The following is a 14,627-nucleotide window of genomic DNA, read 5'->3' on the forward strand; positions in this document are numbered from 1 at the left end:
CCGCGGAGCCGCCGCCCCCAGCTCCCGGACCCCCCGCTGCACGCTCGCCGGCCTCTGCTCTTGTCCAGCCGCGTGTTACGAGAAGACAGACGGGCTCCGAAACACGGAGAGAAGAACGACGCTCGCGCTCTCTTGTCCACAGAGAACAGGGCTCACCAACGGCTCCCACGGCTGAGCGCTCCCACCGCGCGACGGCTCCCGGCCGGGCCGCCGCAGCCCGTCTGCTACTGCCGCGGATCCCCGCGACCGCTACTCACACATTCTCTTCCCGCACCTGGGCTGGCCGGCCGGCCTCACCACCATGGCCGAGAGACGGTTTAAGGACCACAGCCCCCCACTTCCCGCTCGGCGGCTCTGCGGGCGCAGCGTCAGCGCTGAGCACTCAGGAGCGCGGCCGGAGAGCAGCGCACGGCCCGGGCAGCGGTGCTATGCTGGCTGCCCGGGTTTCCACCGTGGCGCCCCCACCGGCACTGCTCAGCCCCCTTCACCGAGGTCTCTCAGGAGACAGACCTTCCCAAGGCTTCCACGCCCTGTTAGGTCTCCGTCCGTGGCAGCTGCCTTGACACACCACCACCAGCTGGGGCTTACAAACAGCAGAAGTGAAATGCGTCTCACAGTCCGGAGGCTGGACGCCCGGGCCAGGGGCCAGCACGCTCCGTTCCGCTGGCCGCAGACTTCTTGCTGTGTCCTCACGGGCGGAGGGCCGGCGGCTGTCTGGGGTCTCGCCCTGTTCCCGAGGGCTCCATCACCTTGGGGTGGGGCTTCGCTGTGCGGACCTGGGGACACACGGGTTCAGCCCCTGGCGGGTTAGAGGTAGAAGCAGCCTCCTAATGAAGCAGACCTCCCTGCTGTGATTTTCTGGATCCTCGGGGCCGGTTCCCGATTTAGCTGCACATGATTATGCCCTAATTTTGCAGCCTCTCCTGGCCTTTCTGATAAAGTGCACCAACGTAGCCTCACTGTTGAGTCCGCTCCTACCTGAACGCTGCGCAGAAACCCTCACCCTAGAGGCCCTCACACGCTGGACGCCATGAGCCCTGTGGCAAAAGCACCTGCTCATCCGTTTGGCCAGCATGCAGCTGGTGCCACCCTGGACGGCCCTGCCCGGTGTGGGGATGGCTCCCGGGGCTCCCTCTGCAGGCCCCCTTCTGCGGCGGCCACGTGTATCCTCAGAAACAGCACGGATTGGCACCTGCTCGCGGCGGCTCCGCCCCTTTGGCGCAGCCGCAGGAGCCCCCAGGAAGCCCATGCGAGACCCAGGTAGGAGGCTGTGCCGCGTCGGGGCGGGGGCCCCTTCGGACCCATGCAGGCGGATGCCCACGACCTCCAGTGACCCCACGATGCCACACGGGGGGCAGAGGTCCTGCTTCACAGACGGAGCTTCGGAACTTAGGAGCTCTTCTTAGCGGAAGTGGTCACGCGGCCCCTCGCGCCACACCTGCCAGCCCGAGCCACGGCAGGCGGCCCCGAGCTGTTTCTACACGTCGTCGTGATCATGGAGCATCCCAGCTTCATGCTAGACGTCAGAGCACGTTTCCGGACAGGACCCCTGGCAGAGCCATGTGCACGCACACTGTGCCCTGCACTCAGCACAGACATCGCCTTCGATCTCTGCGTGAGCCCAGCGCCGTGTCAGCAGCTCCTCTCCAGGCGCCAGCCCGTGCTGCTGTCGCCGCCACACGCCCTCGGCCGTGCACCTGCGGATGAGCGTGCTGTGCGTCTCTTACACACTCAGGCAAGCGTGTAAGTGCTCCTTGGTCTCGGCCGAGACCGTCGATCTGACGGCACGGGGTGCTAACAGGACCCGGAGGCGGGCACCTCTCAGGCGACCCTGGGCCGGGGCAGGGCCTGGGGCAGCCCCTGCACCTGCACACAGCACAGTCGTGGTCCTCAAGCCCACGTGGGCCGCATCCCCTCGTGTCCACACGCGGCCTGGACGGACGCCCCCAGCCCATCGAGGGTGCTCTCCTCCCTGAGCGGGGGCACCGTCGGGGCGGCCTCAGGGCCAGGCGGTCCGGAGGGACGCTCTTCAAGACAGGAGGTGTCTACGTGGGCATGGCTTAGTCGGGTCCAGAAGGCCCAAGTGGTCAGTCTCCAGAGGGGTCCTGGGCCTCTTTCTGTTACCGAGCAAGGCCGTGCCAGCCCGCGGGCCCGGCCCGCCCCCGCACCTCCCTGGCCTGCGTGAGCGTCCCCTCGGGCAGGGCCCACTGGTGGCCAGCAGCAGCCTATGGGACACACTGCAGAGGACAGAGAAGCGGCCCAGGGCGGAGTCTGTGGAGCTGGGCCCAGCTCTGGACTCAGCCGGACGCCTGGGCCCTTTGGGGATGGTCCCAGCAGAGCCGGGGGCGGGGGGGGCACTTAACAGGCAGCTTCCTCCGTGAAGACTGTGGCAAGTCCAGGAAGGAAAAACGCACTAAGAGCCACCAAGGAACAGCACAGTGGGGTGCAGCGAAGACGCCTCGAAAGAGAGGCCACGGAGGTGCAAGGGCCGCCAAGCCGCACACAGAAGGGCTCCTCCCCTCCGGGGGCATCTGAGCTGGGGCGAAGGCAGTGGGGCTGACAGTCCCCGGGGCCTCTGGGGCTCCCCCAGGGCCGCCTCCCAAAGGACGCAGTTGCCACCGCTGCCCGTCTCCTCCCTCAAGACCCAGGAGGGCCTGGCAGCCAGGACCCCACTGAGAAGCTCCAACGTTCTCTTGTTCCTGTCCCTGCAGAGACGTGGCTCTGTGACTGGCTGGTGACTGTCACGCCCGATGGCAGTACCGCTGACTGTCCGGGGGCGGGGTGGGAGAGAGGGGGAGGGTCTCAAGTACAGCTGACCAGTGGACAAAACTGTCCGCCTGGAGGCTGGGACCCCATCACGGGTCCCCTGCTGGCTCTGAAATGGGGGGCCGGCGGCCGAGGGGAAACTGCCTGCCGTGCCAGGTCTACATTCTCCGTTATGGCCCCTGAGAGGCCGTCCGGCATCGCTCACAGGTGACAGAGCCTGGCGGCCGCCTTCTCACGGTGGGAGGCAGGCTCCCGGGTCCCGAGGCCAGGTTTCCCCGCAGCTCCAGAGGCCGCGATGCCTGCGGGACGCACACGCGCACGGAGGGAGTTCTTCACTGGCCCGTTTACAGCCTCGAGGCGGGCTGAACGGGGCTGGTGGTGGAAAGTTCACGTCTGGCAAGCCGTCGCTGACGATAAACGCTGGTGGTCGGCGGGACGTGCGGTGCTGGGGACGCACCCTCCTGGGCCCCCCTCTGTGAGGGACACGGTGCCACAGAGGCCTGCTGCCCCGCATGCAGGCTGTCCGTCCTCTCAGAGGCAGACAGATGCCGAGGCAATGACCCTGTGGACCCCCAGACCCCAGCACAGGCGCCAGCCCCGGGGGCCGGCCGCAGATCGCCGCGGCCCCCACACCCGCCGTCCCGGGGGGCTGGGCCCGGGGCCGCTGGGTGGGATCTCAGAAGGGGCTGGACTGCGCCGCAGCCACGCGCTGCCGACCTCGGCCAGCCCTGACACAGGCTTCCGGATCGTTCTCTGGTCTCCACGTCCAGAACTCCCGGGTTGGCCCTTTCATTAAAAAGCCCGTGCCCGCTGCCTACACTTGCACCGTGTCCCGGGAGCTGGCTTGTTCCCAGCCCTGGTGCTGCTGGCCACGGGCGAGTCAGGGAGGACAGTCGGGGGCCCGTGTGGGAGCTGCACTCCCTCGGCCCGGGCCACGGGCTTTGGGAGACACCTGCTCCTTTCTTGGTTGTTCGGGGTTTTTTGTTTCTTGTTTTAACAAAAACCAACAAAAAAGGCCAAAAACATCAGTGCGAGCTTATGAAACTTGTCACGCGCCTTCACGGGAAGAAATGGAAGCTTCCCCTTCCGGACACATCAGGGTGGTGCCCACACGCAGCCCACACCCCCTCCCAGCTTTTGCGACCTCTGCCTCTTTTTATAGCTTCGCCAGCCAAGTAGGAGTCCCCGAGCCCCAGTTTCGTCAGCACAGACTCTGAGCTGTGCACGTGGACTCGCTCACTTTACGCTCTTTCAGCCTGGTTACTGTCGTCAGCCACTGTGCCGTCCACGTGACTGCACGCTGCCGCCTCGCCGGCTGGGCTCGGGCCCGGGGCTCAGCTCAGCCGCCCCCTCCTGCGGCCCGGACGCCCCCGCTGGTCCTGAGAGGCCACCCCACGGGCTCCCCGTGGCCCCCCGGTGCTGGGCTCACTCCGTCCCCTGCCCCAGCTGTGACCTGCTCCGCTTTGTGGAGTGCCTGTTCCAGCCCCTTTCTCATTTTCCGTCGGGCCATCTGTCTTCTGGGGGGACTAGAGGAGTCGCTTGGAGGCACCTCACCTGAGCGTGTGGCCACGTGTTTCACAAGTAGCTGTTCCTGCTCAAGGCAGCTAGAGGCCTGTTTGCACTTCCAGAAGCCTGACCCTCCCCAACCCACCTTCTCATCCAGCTCTATGACTCCCCCCTTCCGGCCCCCACGCCACAGTCGTGACATCGGAGCAGTGTGAGGCTGGGGACCCACGTGGTGGTGGTGACGTGACATCAGAGTGGTGTACGGCTGGAGACCCGTATGACACAGTGGTGACATCAGAGTGGTGTGTGTTGCTGGGACCCATGTGGCATTGGTGACATCGGAGCAGTGTGAGGCTGGGGACCCACGTGGTGGTGGTGACAGCGGCGTGTGCGGCTGGGGACTGTATTCCCGTTCCGCCCCTGATGTAACAAACAACCACAAACTTAGTGACTTATTTTGTTACCGTCCTGGCAGTCAGACCAGAGCCGGTGTCCTGGGCCACGTCCGGGTGAGGGCAGGCTGGTTCCTCTTAGGCTCCAGGGGACACACGTCTCGCCTCTTCCGGAGGCGCCGTGCTCCTCGTGGGCCTCCCTCTGGCTCACAGCCAACCACGCCGCGTCCTCCCTCCTGACTGGCCTCCGCCTCCCCTTACGAGGACTCTGCGATGATGTCAGGCCGCCCAGGCCGCCCTGACCATCCCTGCCCCTTGGCCGTGCAGGCAGCACACCCCAGATCTGGGGGCCGTCACCAGCCCGCGGCAGGGACAGACTCCACATTCGGGCACGTGCACTCACGTACCCCACTCCACTGACCCCGTGTGCCACTTCATCCTAGGTCAAGTGTCCTTGGTTCAGGCCACCACTGGGCTCCCCGATCTGTCCCTCAGTGGGACACTGTCCCCATGCTCCCCAGGAGCCATGTGACATCCCAGCCAACCTGCCCTGTGTGGGGACATGGAGCGCAGAGACGTGACTGGTGCTAAGTGGGCCCGTAGGGTCACATCAGAGCTGCTGATACAGTGACCAGAGGACTTCAGTGTCACCAGCTCTCCGGGATGTGACGCCCAAGACCAGGCTTCACGCCTCATGGGGGTGGGGGTGGCTGGTGCACTGGTGACCAGCCCCAAAGGGTCCCCAGCCCCTGGGCAAGCTGAGGCGGGTGCAGAGCAGCCCACATCGGGGACGGGCCCGGGCCCGCAGATGTCCTGCATGCCCACACCCCTGCCCACACCCCTGCCCACACCCCTGCCCACGCCCCTGCCCACGCCCCTGCCCTCGCCCCTGCCCACGCCCCTCCCCACACCCCTGCCCTCACCCCTGCCCACGCCCCTGCCCTCGCCCCTGCCCACGCCCCTCCCCACACCCCTGCCCTCACCCCTGCCCACGCCCCTGCCCTCGCCCCTGCCCACGCCCCTCCCCACACCCCTGCCCTCACCCCTGCCCACGCCCCTGCCCTCGCCCCTGCCCACGCCCCTCCCCACACCCCTGCCCTCACCCCTGCCCACGCCCCTGCCCTCGCCCCTGCCCACGCCCCTCCCCACACCCCTGCCCTCACCCCTGCCCACGCCCCTGCCCTCGCCCCTGCCCACGCCCCTCCCCACACCCCTGCCCTCACCCCTGCCCACGCCCCTGCCCTCGCCCCTGCCCACGCCCCTCCCCACACCCCTGCCCTCACCCCTGCCCACGCCCCTGCCCTCGCCCCTGCCCACGCCCCTCCCCACACCCCTGCCCTCACCCCTGCCCACGCCCCTGCCCTCGCCCCTGCCCACGCCCCTCCCCACACCCCTGCCCTCACCCCTGCCCACGCCCCTGCCCTCGCCCCTGCCCACGCCCCTCCCCACACCCCTGCCCTCACCCCTGCCCACGCCCCTGCCCTCGCCCCTGCCCACGCCCCTCCCCACACCCCTGCCCTCACCCCTGCCCACGCCCCTGCCCTCGCCCCTGCCCACGCCCCTCCCCACACCCCTGCCCTCACCCCTGCCCACGCCCCTGCCCTCGCCCCTGCCCACGCCCCTCCCCACACCCCTGCCCTCACCCCTGCCCACGCCCCTGCCCTCGCCCCTGCCCACGCCCCTCCCCACACCCCTGCCCTCACCCCTGCCCACGCCCCTGCCCTCGCCCCTGCCCACGCCCCTCCCCACACCCCTGCCCTCACCCCTGCCCACGCCCCTGCCCTCGCCCCTGCCCACGCCCCTCCCCACACCCCTGCCCTCACCCCTGCCCACGCCCCTGCCCTCGCCCCTGCCCACGCCCCTCCCCACACCCCTGCCCTCACCCCTGCCCACGCCCCTGCCCTCGCCCCTGCCCACGCCCCTCCCCACACCCCTGCCCTCACCCCTGCCCACGCCCCTGCCCTCGCCCCTGCCCACGCCCCTCCCCACACCCCTGCCCTCACCCCTGCCCACGCCCCTGCCCTCGCCCCTGCCCACGCCCCTCCCCACACCCCTGCCCTCACCCCTGCCCACGCCCCTGCCCTCGCCCCTGCCCACGCCCCTCCCCACACCCCTGCCCTCACCCCTGCCCACGCCCCTGCCCTCGCCCCTGCCCACGCCCCTCCCCACACCCCTGCCCTCACCCCTGCCCACGCCCCTGCCCTCGCCCCTGCCCACGCCCCTCCCCACACCCCTGCCCTCACCCCTGCCCACGCCCCTGCCCTCGCCCCTGCCCACGCCCCTCCCCACACCCCTGCCCTCACCCCTGCCCACACCCCTGCCCACACCCCTGCCCACGCCCCTGCCCGCATCCCTGCCCACACACCACTGCCCACACCCCTGCCACACCCCTGCCCACACCCCTGCCCACACTAGGTGGGACACCAGCAGGGGCCTCCAGCACCCTCACCCACACAGTCTGTCTGGCACCAAGAGCCCAGCTCCCCGGCAATCCTGTGGTCGGGCAACTTGGGACTGGAGCTGCTCGGGCAGCAGAGACAGGGAGAGCCCTGGCCGAGGAAGAGGAGCTCCCCAGCCTGAGGGGCCCGGCCAGAGGCCGTGGGAGTGCTGTAACCACCTCACCCTGCAGGGTGTGTGACCCAGGAGGGCTTGGAGGACACAGTCCCTCTGACCCAGGGGTCCCCTGGGAATAGTCTGCAGCCACTGGAGCTGGACAGGAGTCGTGGGGGCCACAGTGGCCTGGGGGGGTGCAGGAGGCGGTCCACAGCAAGCTGCCCAAGGGGTCGCAGCTTAGCAATGTCACCCTTTGTCTTCCCAGGACACAGAGGGACAAGCTGCTGCCACGCCCGCAGAGCAGGGCGAGCCCCACACTGCTCCCGCCCCCACGACACCTGCGCATGCACTTCCTTGTGCATTCAGAGGGACCTCCTGATCGGAACCCCAGGGTCTTGTCTCCTCGGGGGTGGTGGCACAGTTCAGGGGAAAGTGACTTTCTGCTGGTTCTAAGGGGCCCTCGAGCCTGGTCCACGCTGGAAGCAGATCTGTAGCAGCCAGCCTCTAGCGGGTGACATCACACGACGTCACACGTCACAGATGTCCATGGATGTAGCCCAGGCCGGCACCTTTCTCCGCAGCTATGAGCTCTGGACCAGGATGGTGCCAGGCCAGATCCCCAGGCACACGCTCACCCGCGGCACCTTCCTCCAGCCATTAAAAGCAATCGGGGATGTTTTCCTTGCAGCTTCGCCCAGCTTGGCTCCCTGCCCTGCTTTGTGTGCTGCGCTGGACCTCACGGGCACGTCCACCTCCCTCCTGTCCACTTAGAGAAGCCACATCCACCTGCATCGCTCGGGCCCCTGCGCCTGGCTCGCCGTCCCCGGGCCGGCTGCTGGCAGCCCTCAGGGAGGCACTCAGAGCCTCTGCTGTAGATGCCACTTGGCAGATGGAGGAGATTCCATCAGGCCGAGTTTGCGGAAATTTTTCATGAAAATGTGTATTAAATTCTGTCAAGTGTTGTCCCTGCATCTGCGAACCAGTTGTACGTCCTCGTTTCCATGACGAACCACGTGGAATCTATGAAGAGCACACTGCCTTTCTGTGATACACTTACGTGTGATGTTTTATCCTGTTCATAAAGTCCTCGATTCCGTTTGCTGATACATTGTTACAGGGGCTTGTGTCTGCTCGGGGGGAGGGGGGACACTGACTTTTTTCTCATGCATCTGTCTGATTTTTGTACCGGCTTCTGCTGCCCTGTAAACTGAGTCAGGAGGTGACCCTCCTTTATTTTCTGGAAAAGCCCATAGAAGATGGATTGGTGTCATCTCTTCTTTAGACACGTGATCACATCACACTCACTGGTGACACTCGAGGGACATGGAAGCTTCTCTGCTAGATGTTTGTGAATGTTGGAATCAATGATTTTACCAGATACAGAGTTTTCTGATTTCCTAATTCTTCTTTCTATCTGGCTGATTTATATTTTTTTCAAGTAATTTGGCCATTTCATCTAAGATGCTGAAGTGGTGGCCACGGCTGTTTACAAATAGTCATCCCTGCCCCATGGGAAGCTGGTTCTTTGTGGCCCCACTTCCTGTCAGCCCAGCCAGGCAGGCTCAGTGTTGTCAGTCTTCTGCAGAAATCAACATTTGGCTTGGTGTTTTTCACTATTGCTTGCTGTCTGCACTCCTCCATGTCATCTCCTTTGTTCTGGTGACTCAGTTTACCCTGCTCTCTTCCTTATCTGCCTTGTCATGTGGAGTCCTGGCCAGTGAATATCAGGCCTCCCTGTTTTTCCCACAAAAGCATTCACTGCTATGAATGTTCCTCTAAGCCCTGCTTTAGCTGCATCCCAAAAATATGTTATTTCCTTTCTCATTGTGTTTAAGATATTTTCTAAATTCCCTTATGGCGTCTTCTTTGATCCATGAATTATTTAGAAGTATGTGGTTTCACCTCCAGGTATTTGTGGTTTTCCTAGTTACCTCATTGTTATTAATTGTTAACAGGATTTCATGGAGGTCAGGCCATATGTTCTGGATGATCACAACCCTCTTGCTCAAGGTTTGTTTCGTGGCACACATCATCTGCCACAGTGAGTAGACCACGGGTACATGGCAGGAATGAGCACCATCAGTTACCGGGTGTGATGGTCCATGAAGAGCAGTCATGATGAAGTGATTCATATAATTGTTCAAATCTTCTATTTTTCTACTAATTTCTTGCCTAGCCGCCTTAACAACTGCTAAGAGATGGGAGTTTAAGTCTCCAACCATGATTTTGGAGTTGCCTGTTTTTCCCACTACATGTGTCCTTTTTGCTTCCCATATTTTAAATCTTTTCTTTGACCGCACATGTGTATGTTCAGGGTGCCTTCCCATGAGCCACACTGATGTTGCCGTAACGTGGGCCTCTTCAGCTCTTTCTCCCCAAGTCTGTCTTCCCTGATATGGTGGCTGCCACAGCCTTCCTGGGCCCCCGGATTCCATCATCGTCCAGCTGCTCTGCATCTCCGAGGGAAGATGCTTCTGCCATGGACAGGGTGGGCTCAGCGTGCTGTCATGCACCTGCCCCGCCGGCCTCTGCCCGAGCGGGGACGTCCAGCCCAGGAGCACTGGGTAGAGACAGGTCTCCATTCCACCAGTTTTCTGCTTGTACTTCTTTTCTTCCTTCCATTCCTCTTTCCCTGTCCTATTTTCTTCTTTTGGATGATTTTTTTTAATTTCCTTACATTTCATTTTAATTTATTTATTATCTTTCTCCTATCAATGTGTCGTGTTGCCGTGGGGTTTGAAGTGCACCAGCTCTCAGCACTGTCTTTGGTCTGACATGTGTACGCGTCCATGTGAAACGTGCGCAGGGGTTCTGCCTGTGAGATGGTGCCCCCCAACTCGGTGCTGAAGACACACGTCTGCTCTGTACATGGATTATCAACTCCCCTAGGCAGCGTTAAAATTCTTTCTTTAAGCAATCGTATATATTTTTTTAATTAAGAGGAAACAAGATCCTTTATATTTGCCCCAACATTTAGCATGTCTGATGTTCTCCATTCTTTCGAGTTTCTATCTGGTATAATAGCCCTTTAGCCTGAAGGACGTCACTCAGCATTTCTTGAAGGTCAGCTGGCAACAAATTCACTCGGTTTTATTTTTGTCAGAAAATGTCTGTATCTGTCCTCGTTCTGAAGGACATGTTCTCTGCATGTAGAACCCTGGGAAGCACAGAGTCCCGGGGGTCACCTTGCTCCCACCCACAGACCTGGGGCCCATGTCATTCCCCTCATCCGGGAGGGGGGTGCCCACTCCCCGTGGCCGCCGTGGCCCCTGCAGTGCACACAGTGGCCGGGCGCCTGTGGACCGTGTGCTTGGCAGTCCCTCCCGTTCCCAGGATCCAGCCTCCCCGTGTGGGCACCAGAACGCCCTCAGAGGGAGCTGCTGGCTGACGCCCCTCCGGCACAGAGGCCAGGCCAGGCCCAGAATGGGGGTCAACTTCCATCCAGACTGGCCCCTGACCTGAGGGGGTGGGGGTCAGAGGTCAGCTGCTTGGGGTTAGCAGCTGAGAAGCCGGGTGGCCAGGCAGTGCAAAAAGGTGGGGGAGGGAGGGGGAGGAGGAGAGGTGAGGCCGGCTCTGGCCGGGGCTCTCCTGTTGGGTGGGTGTTTGTGGAGCTAGGAAAGCAAGGTCGCCCTTGGGGACGCGGGTTCTCAGGCCGTGAGCGGTCTTTTTCCTCGTGCAGGTTCTATCTCATCAGCGGAGGGGTGCCGTTCGTCATCTGCGGGGTCACAGCCGCCACGAACATCAGGAACTACGGGACGGAGGACGCAGACGGGCCCTAGTGAGTACCTCACAGCAGGGGGGCCTCCCCAGCCCCCACGCCTCCCCGAGCCCTGACCACGGGGGGCACCTCCCAGCCCCCACGCCTCCCTGAGCCCTGACCACGGGGGGCACCTCCCAGCCCCCACGCCTCCCCGAGCCCTGACCACTGCACAGTGGGCGTGCCCGGCAAGACCACCATCTGCTCCCCACATGTCCCCCCGCCAGAGACCCCTCCCGGGGCTAACGGCCACACCTCCGGGTCAGCTCAGGGCGTGGACAGGTCAGGCCCAGTGACCGGCACTCGGGCCCCTCCAGTAGTGCTGCCAGAAGGTCGGCCCTGCGCCCTTGGTGCTCAGCACTGGGTCCGCGGCCTTCTGGGGCGGGGAGAGAAGGCATCATCCAAGAGAGGTGGGCGTGGACCCCCAGGCCTTGACTCCGCGCTGTCCGAGAGCCAGCAGGGCGGGGGGCGTGGCTGAGTCTTCGTCCCCACCACAAGCCACCTCACGCGCTGCAGAGAAAACCTCCCCGTGAGCTCCGGAGGCGGCCACGGCAGGACCACCCGGCGCTCAGCCCGGCGCCACCGCTCACCGACCCCCCTCTTCCCGCAGCTGCTGGATGGCCTGGGAGCCCAGCCTGGGTGCGTTCTACGGGCCGGCGGCCTTCATTGTGCTGGTCACCTGCGTGTACTTCCTGGGCACCTACGTGCAGCTGCGGCGCCACCCAGAGCGCAGGTATGAGCTCAGGCCACGGGCGGAGGAGCAGCAGCGACTGGCGGTGCCCGAGGCCGGCCACCCCCCCGGGGCCCGGCCGGGCACNCAGCCCCGGGGCGCGGCCGGGCCCCCCCCCCGCCTGCGAGCCCCTGGCCGCCTCGCTGCTGCAAAACGAGCACTCGCTCAAAGCCCAGCTGCGGGCCGCTGCCTTCACGCTCTTCCTGTTCACGGCCACCTGGACCTTCGGGGCGCTGGCCGTGTCCCAGGGCCACTTCCTGGACATGATCTTCAGCTGCCTGTACGGCGCCTTCTGCGTGACGCTGGGGCTCTTCGTGCTCATCCACCACTGCGCCAAGAGAGACGACGTGTGGCAGTGCTGGTGGGCCTGCTGCCCCTCTCGCGGCGACGCCCACGCCACCAAGCTCAGCGCCCACCCGGCGCTCGACACCAACGGGGACGCGCTGGGGCCCGTGGCCTGCCTGCAGGACTCGCCGTGTCCGGGCAAACCGNGCAAGATGACCAACCTGCAGGCGGCCCAGAGCCACGTCAGCTGCCTGTCGCCAGCCACACCGTGCTGCGCCAAGATGCACTGCGAGCAGCTGATGGAGGACGCGGCCCACGTCCACGTGCACGAGGAGGACCCCTTCGGGCACGACCCGCACCTGCACAGCTGCCTCCAGGGCAGAACTGAACCCCCCTACTTCGGCCGACCCCGGGCAGCCACAGGGCAGGAGTATGCCTACCAATTCCCGTCCAGCCTGGAGGGCAGCCCCCGCAGCTCGCGCACGGACAGCCCCCCCAGCTCGCTGCAGGGCCCGGTGGGGGCACACACACTGGCCTGCTGTGCCCAGGGCGACCCCTTCCCCCTGGTCAGCCAGCCCGAGGGCAGCGACACGGCGCTCTACGGCTGCCCGCTGAGGCCAGCTCGGGAGGCGGCCCACGGCCCGGCCCACTTTGAGATGCTCCGGAGGACGCAGTCCCTGCCCTTCGGCGGGCCTGGTCAGAACGGGCTGCTCCAGGGAGATGCGTGTGACGTCCTGTCCTTCAGCGCGGACGGCACGGGCAACATCCGGACAGGCCCGTGGAAGAACGAGACCACCGTGTAGCTGGGCCGGCGCCTCACGTCAGCGGCCCTGGGGGACGAGCATGAGCAGAGCAAGGCCCGGCCACGTGAGGCCGGCGGGGCGTCGGCCCCCACTGCCCCCTTCCCTGTGAAGGACCCAGGCGGGAAGATGCTGTGGGCCACGTCTGTGTCCACTGACCCTGAGGTCAGACGGGCCGTCGTGTCTCGGTCACCGGCTTTCCAGCCCCTCGTGCCCAGTCCCTGGGGCCGCCCAGGAACAAAGCAGGAGCTCTATCAGGGGAGCCACCCTGAGCGCCGGGCGTGCGCCCCGCCTGCCCCACCAGCCCGGCCACGGCAGGAAGAGCCACCCACGTTTTCTAGCGTCTGGTGTGTGTCTCATTACGTCTTGTTCCAAGGCACGGGCGGGCTGCTCCTGCCTGGATAGGGTGCTCTGGACCTGGGCCGCCACCACCAGCCTCTCTGCCAGCCCCCGTCGCGTCAGAAGGCCATGTCAGAGCCTCCACTCAGCACCCGGCCTACCTGCGGCCCCCCGAGGCCCCAGAGAGCGTCACGGACGCTGGGGCTTGTCACCACAATCCGGGCACACGTGGGAAGGGGGAGTGGCCTGGCACTGTTCTCCAGAAGCCCGCTGGAGCCTTTGAGGGGCCCTGTGCCTTCGGAAATGCCCAGTGTCCTTCAGCAGACTCGACCATCAAAGCCAGCCACTGTCGGGACCGTAACCCACCCCAACAAGGGCATTTGGGGCCATAAAGTTCCCTGCCCCGCAAAGAGGGGGCTGGCATTTCCATGTGCATCTGGGCAACAGCCCGGACTCAATTAAGGCGAGCCTTGTGTGGAGCTAGGGGCCCGTCCCACAGGCAGAGGAAGGCCCTGAGGAGCACGCGTGCGACTGTGGCACACGTGCACACGCACACACCACACGTGTGCACACACAACACACCGTGCACACAGACTTCGCGTTGCCCAGACACCCGAGCACTGGGTCCCTTTGCACTGCGCCGCCGGCATCCCCGTGCTCCTCCGTGTGCCCCGCTGTCTGGGCAGGGGGCTGTGCCGGGAGCAGACCCTCGCTTCCGCACACTGGGAGGCGAGGGGGTGAGTCGGGGGTCCCGGGGGCCCACAACGCTCAGTATCTGAGCACAAGGAGCCTTGCTTCCCGGGATTCTTGTAAACCTAACAATGTCCTGGACCGGCCACACAGCCCACCTGTCCTCCCAGGTCAGCCAGACGGGCAACCAGGTGCCCGCCGGGCAGTTTCTGTCTCTGTCCAGCCTATTCGCCTGCTTCCGTAGCTGATAGGAGCCAGAGACCCGATGCTGTGCTGTGTACACGCTGTAGATGCAGAACCGTCACACGAAATACAGTATTTTGCACTGTTTGCCTTTGTGAGGCTGGTTAATAGCATCCATGTGCGTCTCTCATCCCTGAGGGGGTGGGCTGCCCAGGTGCGTGGCTCCCACTTCTGCGCTGGGACCCGGCCGGGGCCGGGCAGCCCAGAGAGGTTGCTCTGCCCTGGACGCTCTGGCCCCCTGGGAGGCGCCCACCGCGGTCCTTCCCCCCGCCCCCTGCAGCTCACCATTCAAACCAAAGAAATTCAACATTAAACATTAAACCTCATGTGCTTCAGTATTGATTCAGCCTCCTGAGTCCACTTGGGACAGTGTTGTGACACATCCTATCTGCACGTAATATTTTCAGAGCATAAATCCACAGCTCACCACAGTGCAGGAATTCCACACGGAACAACTTCCAGAAGGATGTGGGATGGAAGGTCAGAACCAGATCCTACATCTCTGGTCTCAAGGCATGTCACCTCCTTCCTTTGTGTGTGTACGTGCACATGTACACATGTGCAGG

At 64.4% G+C, this 14,627-nt stretch overlaps 1 protein-coding gene across 1 annotated transcript in view; it reads left to right on the forward strand.

Moving 5' to 3' along the window:
* Positions 1-14,209, forward strand: part of ADGRA1 (adhesion G protein-coupled receptor A1) — a 33,565-nt gene extending 19,356 nt beyond the window's left edge. The window contains 3 exon segments of the mRNA XM_077762903.1: positions 10,897-10,995; positions 11,585-11,792; positions 11,794-14,209. Coding sequence (XP_077619029.1) covers positions 10,897-10,995; positions 11,585-11,792; positions 11,794-12,792 — 1,306 coding nt within the window. The 3' untranslated portion in view covers positions 12,793-14,209.
* The last annotated feature ends 418 nt before the right edge of the window (positions 14,210-14,627 follow it).

Source organism: Crocuta crocuta, unplaced genomic scaffold (genome assembly GCF_008692635.1).
Source record: "Crocuta crocuta isolate KB4526 unplaced genomic scaffold, BGI_CrCroc_1.0 scaffold466, whole genome shotgun sequence".
Lineage (NCBI taxonomy): Eukaryota > Metazoa > Chordata > Mammalia > Carnivora > Hyaenidae > Crocuta > Crocuta crocuta.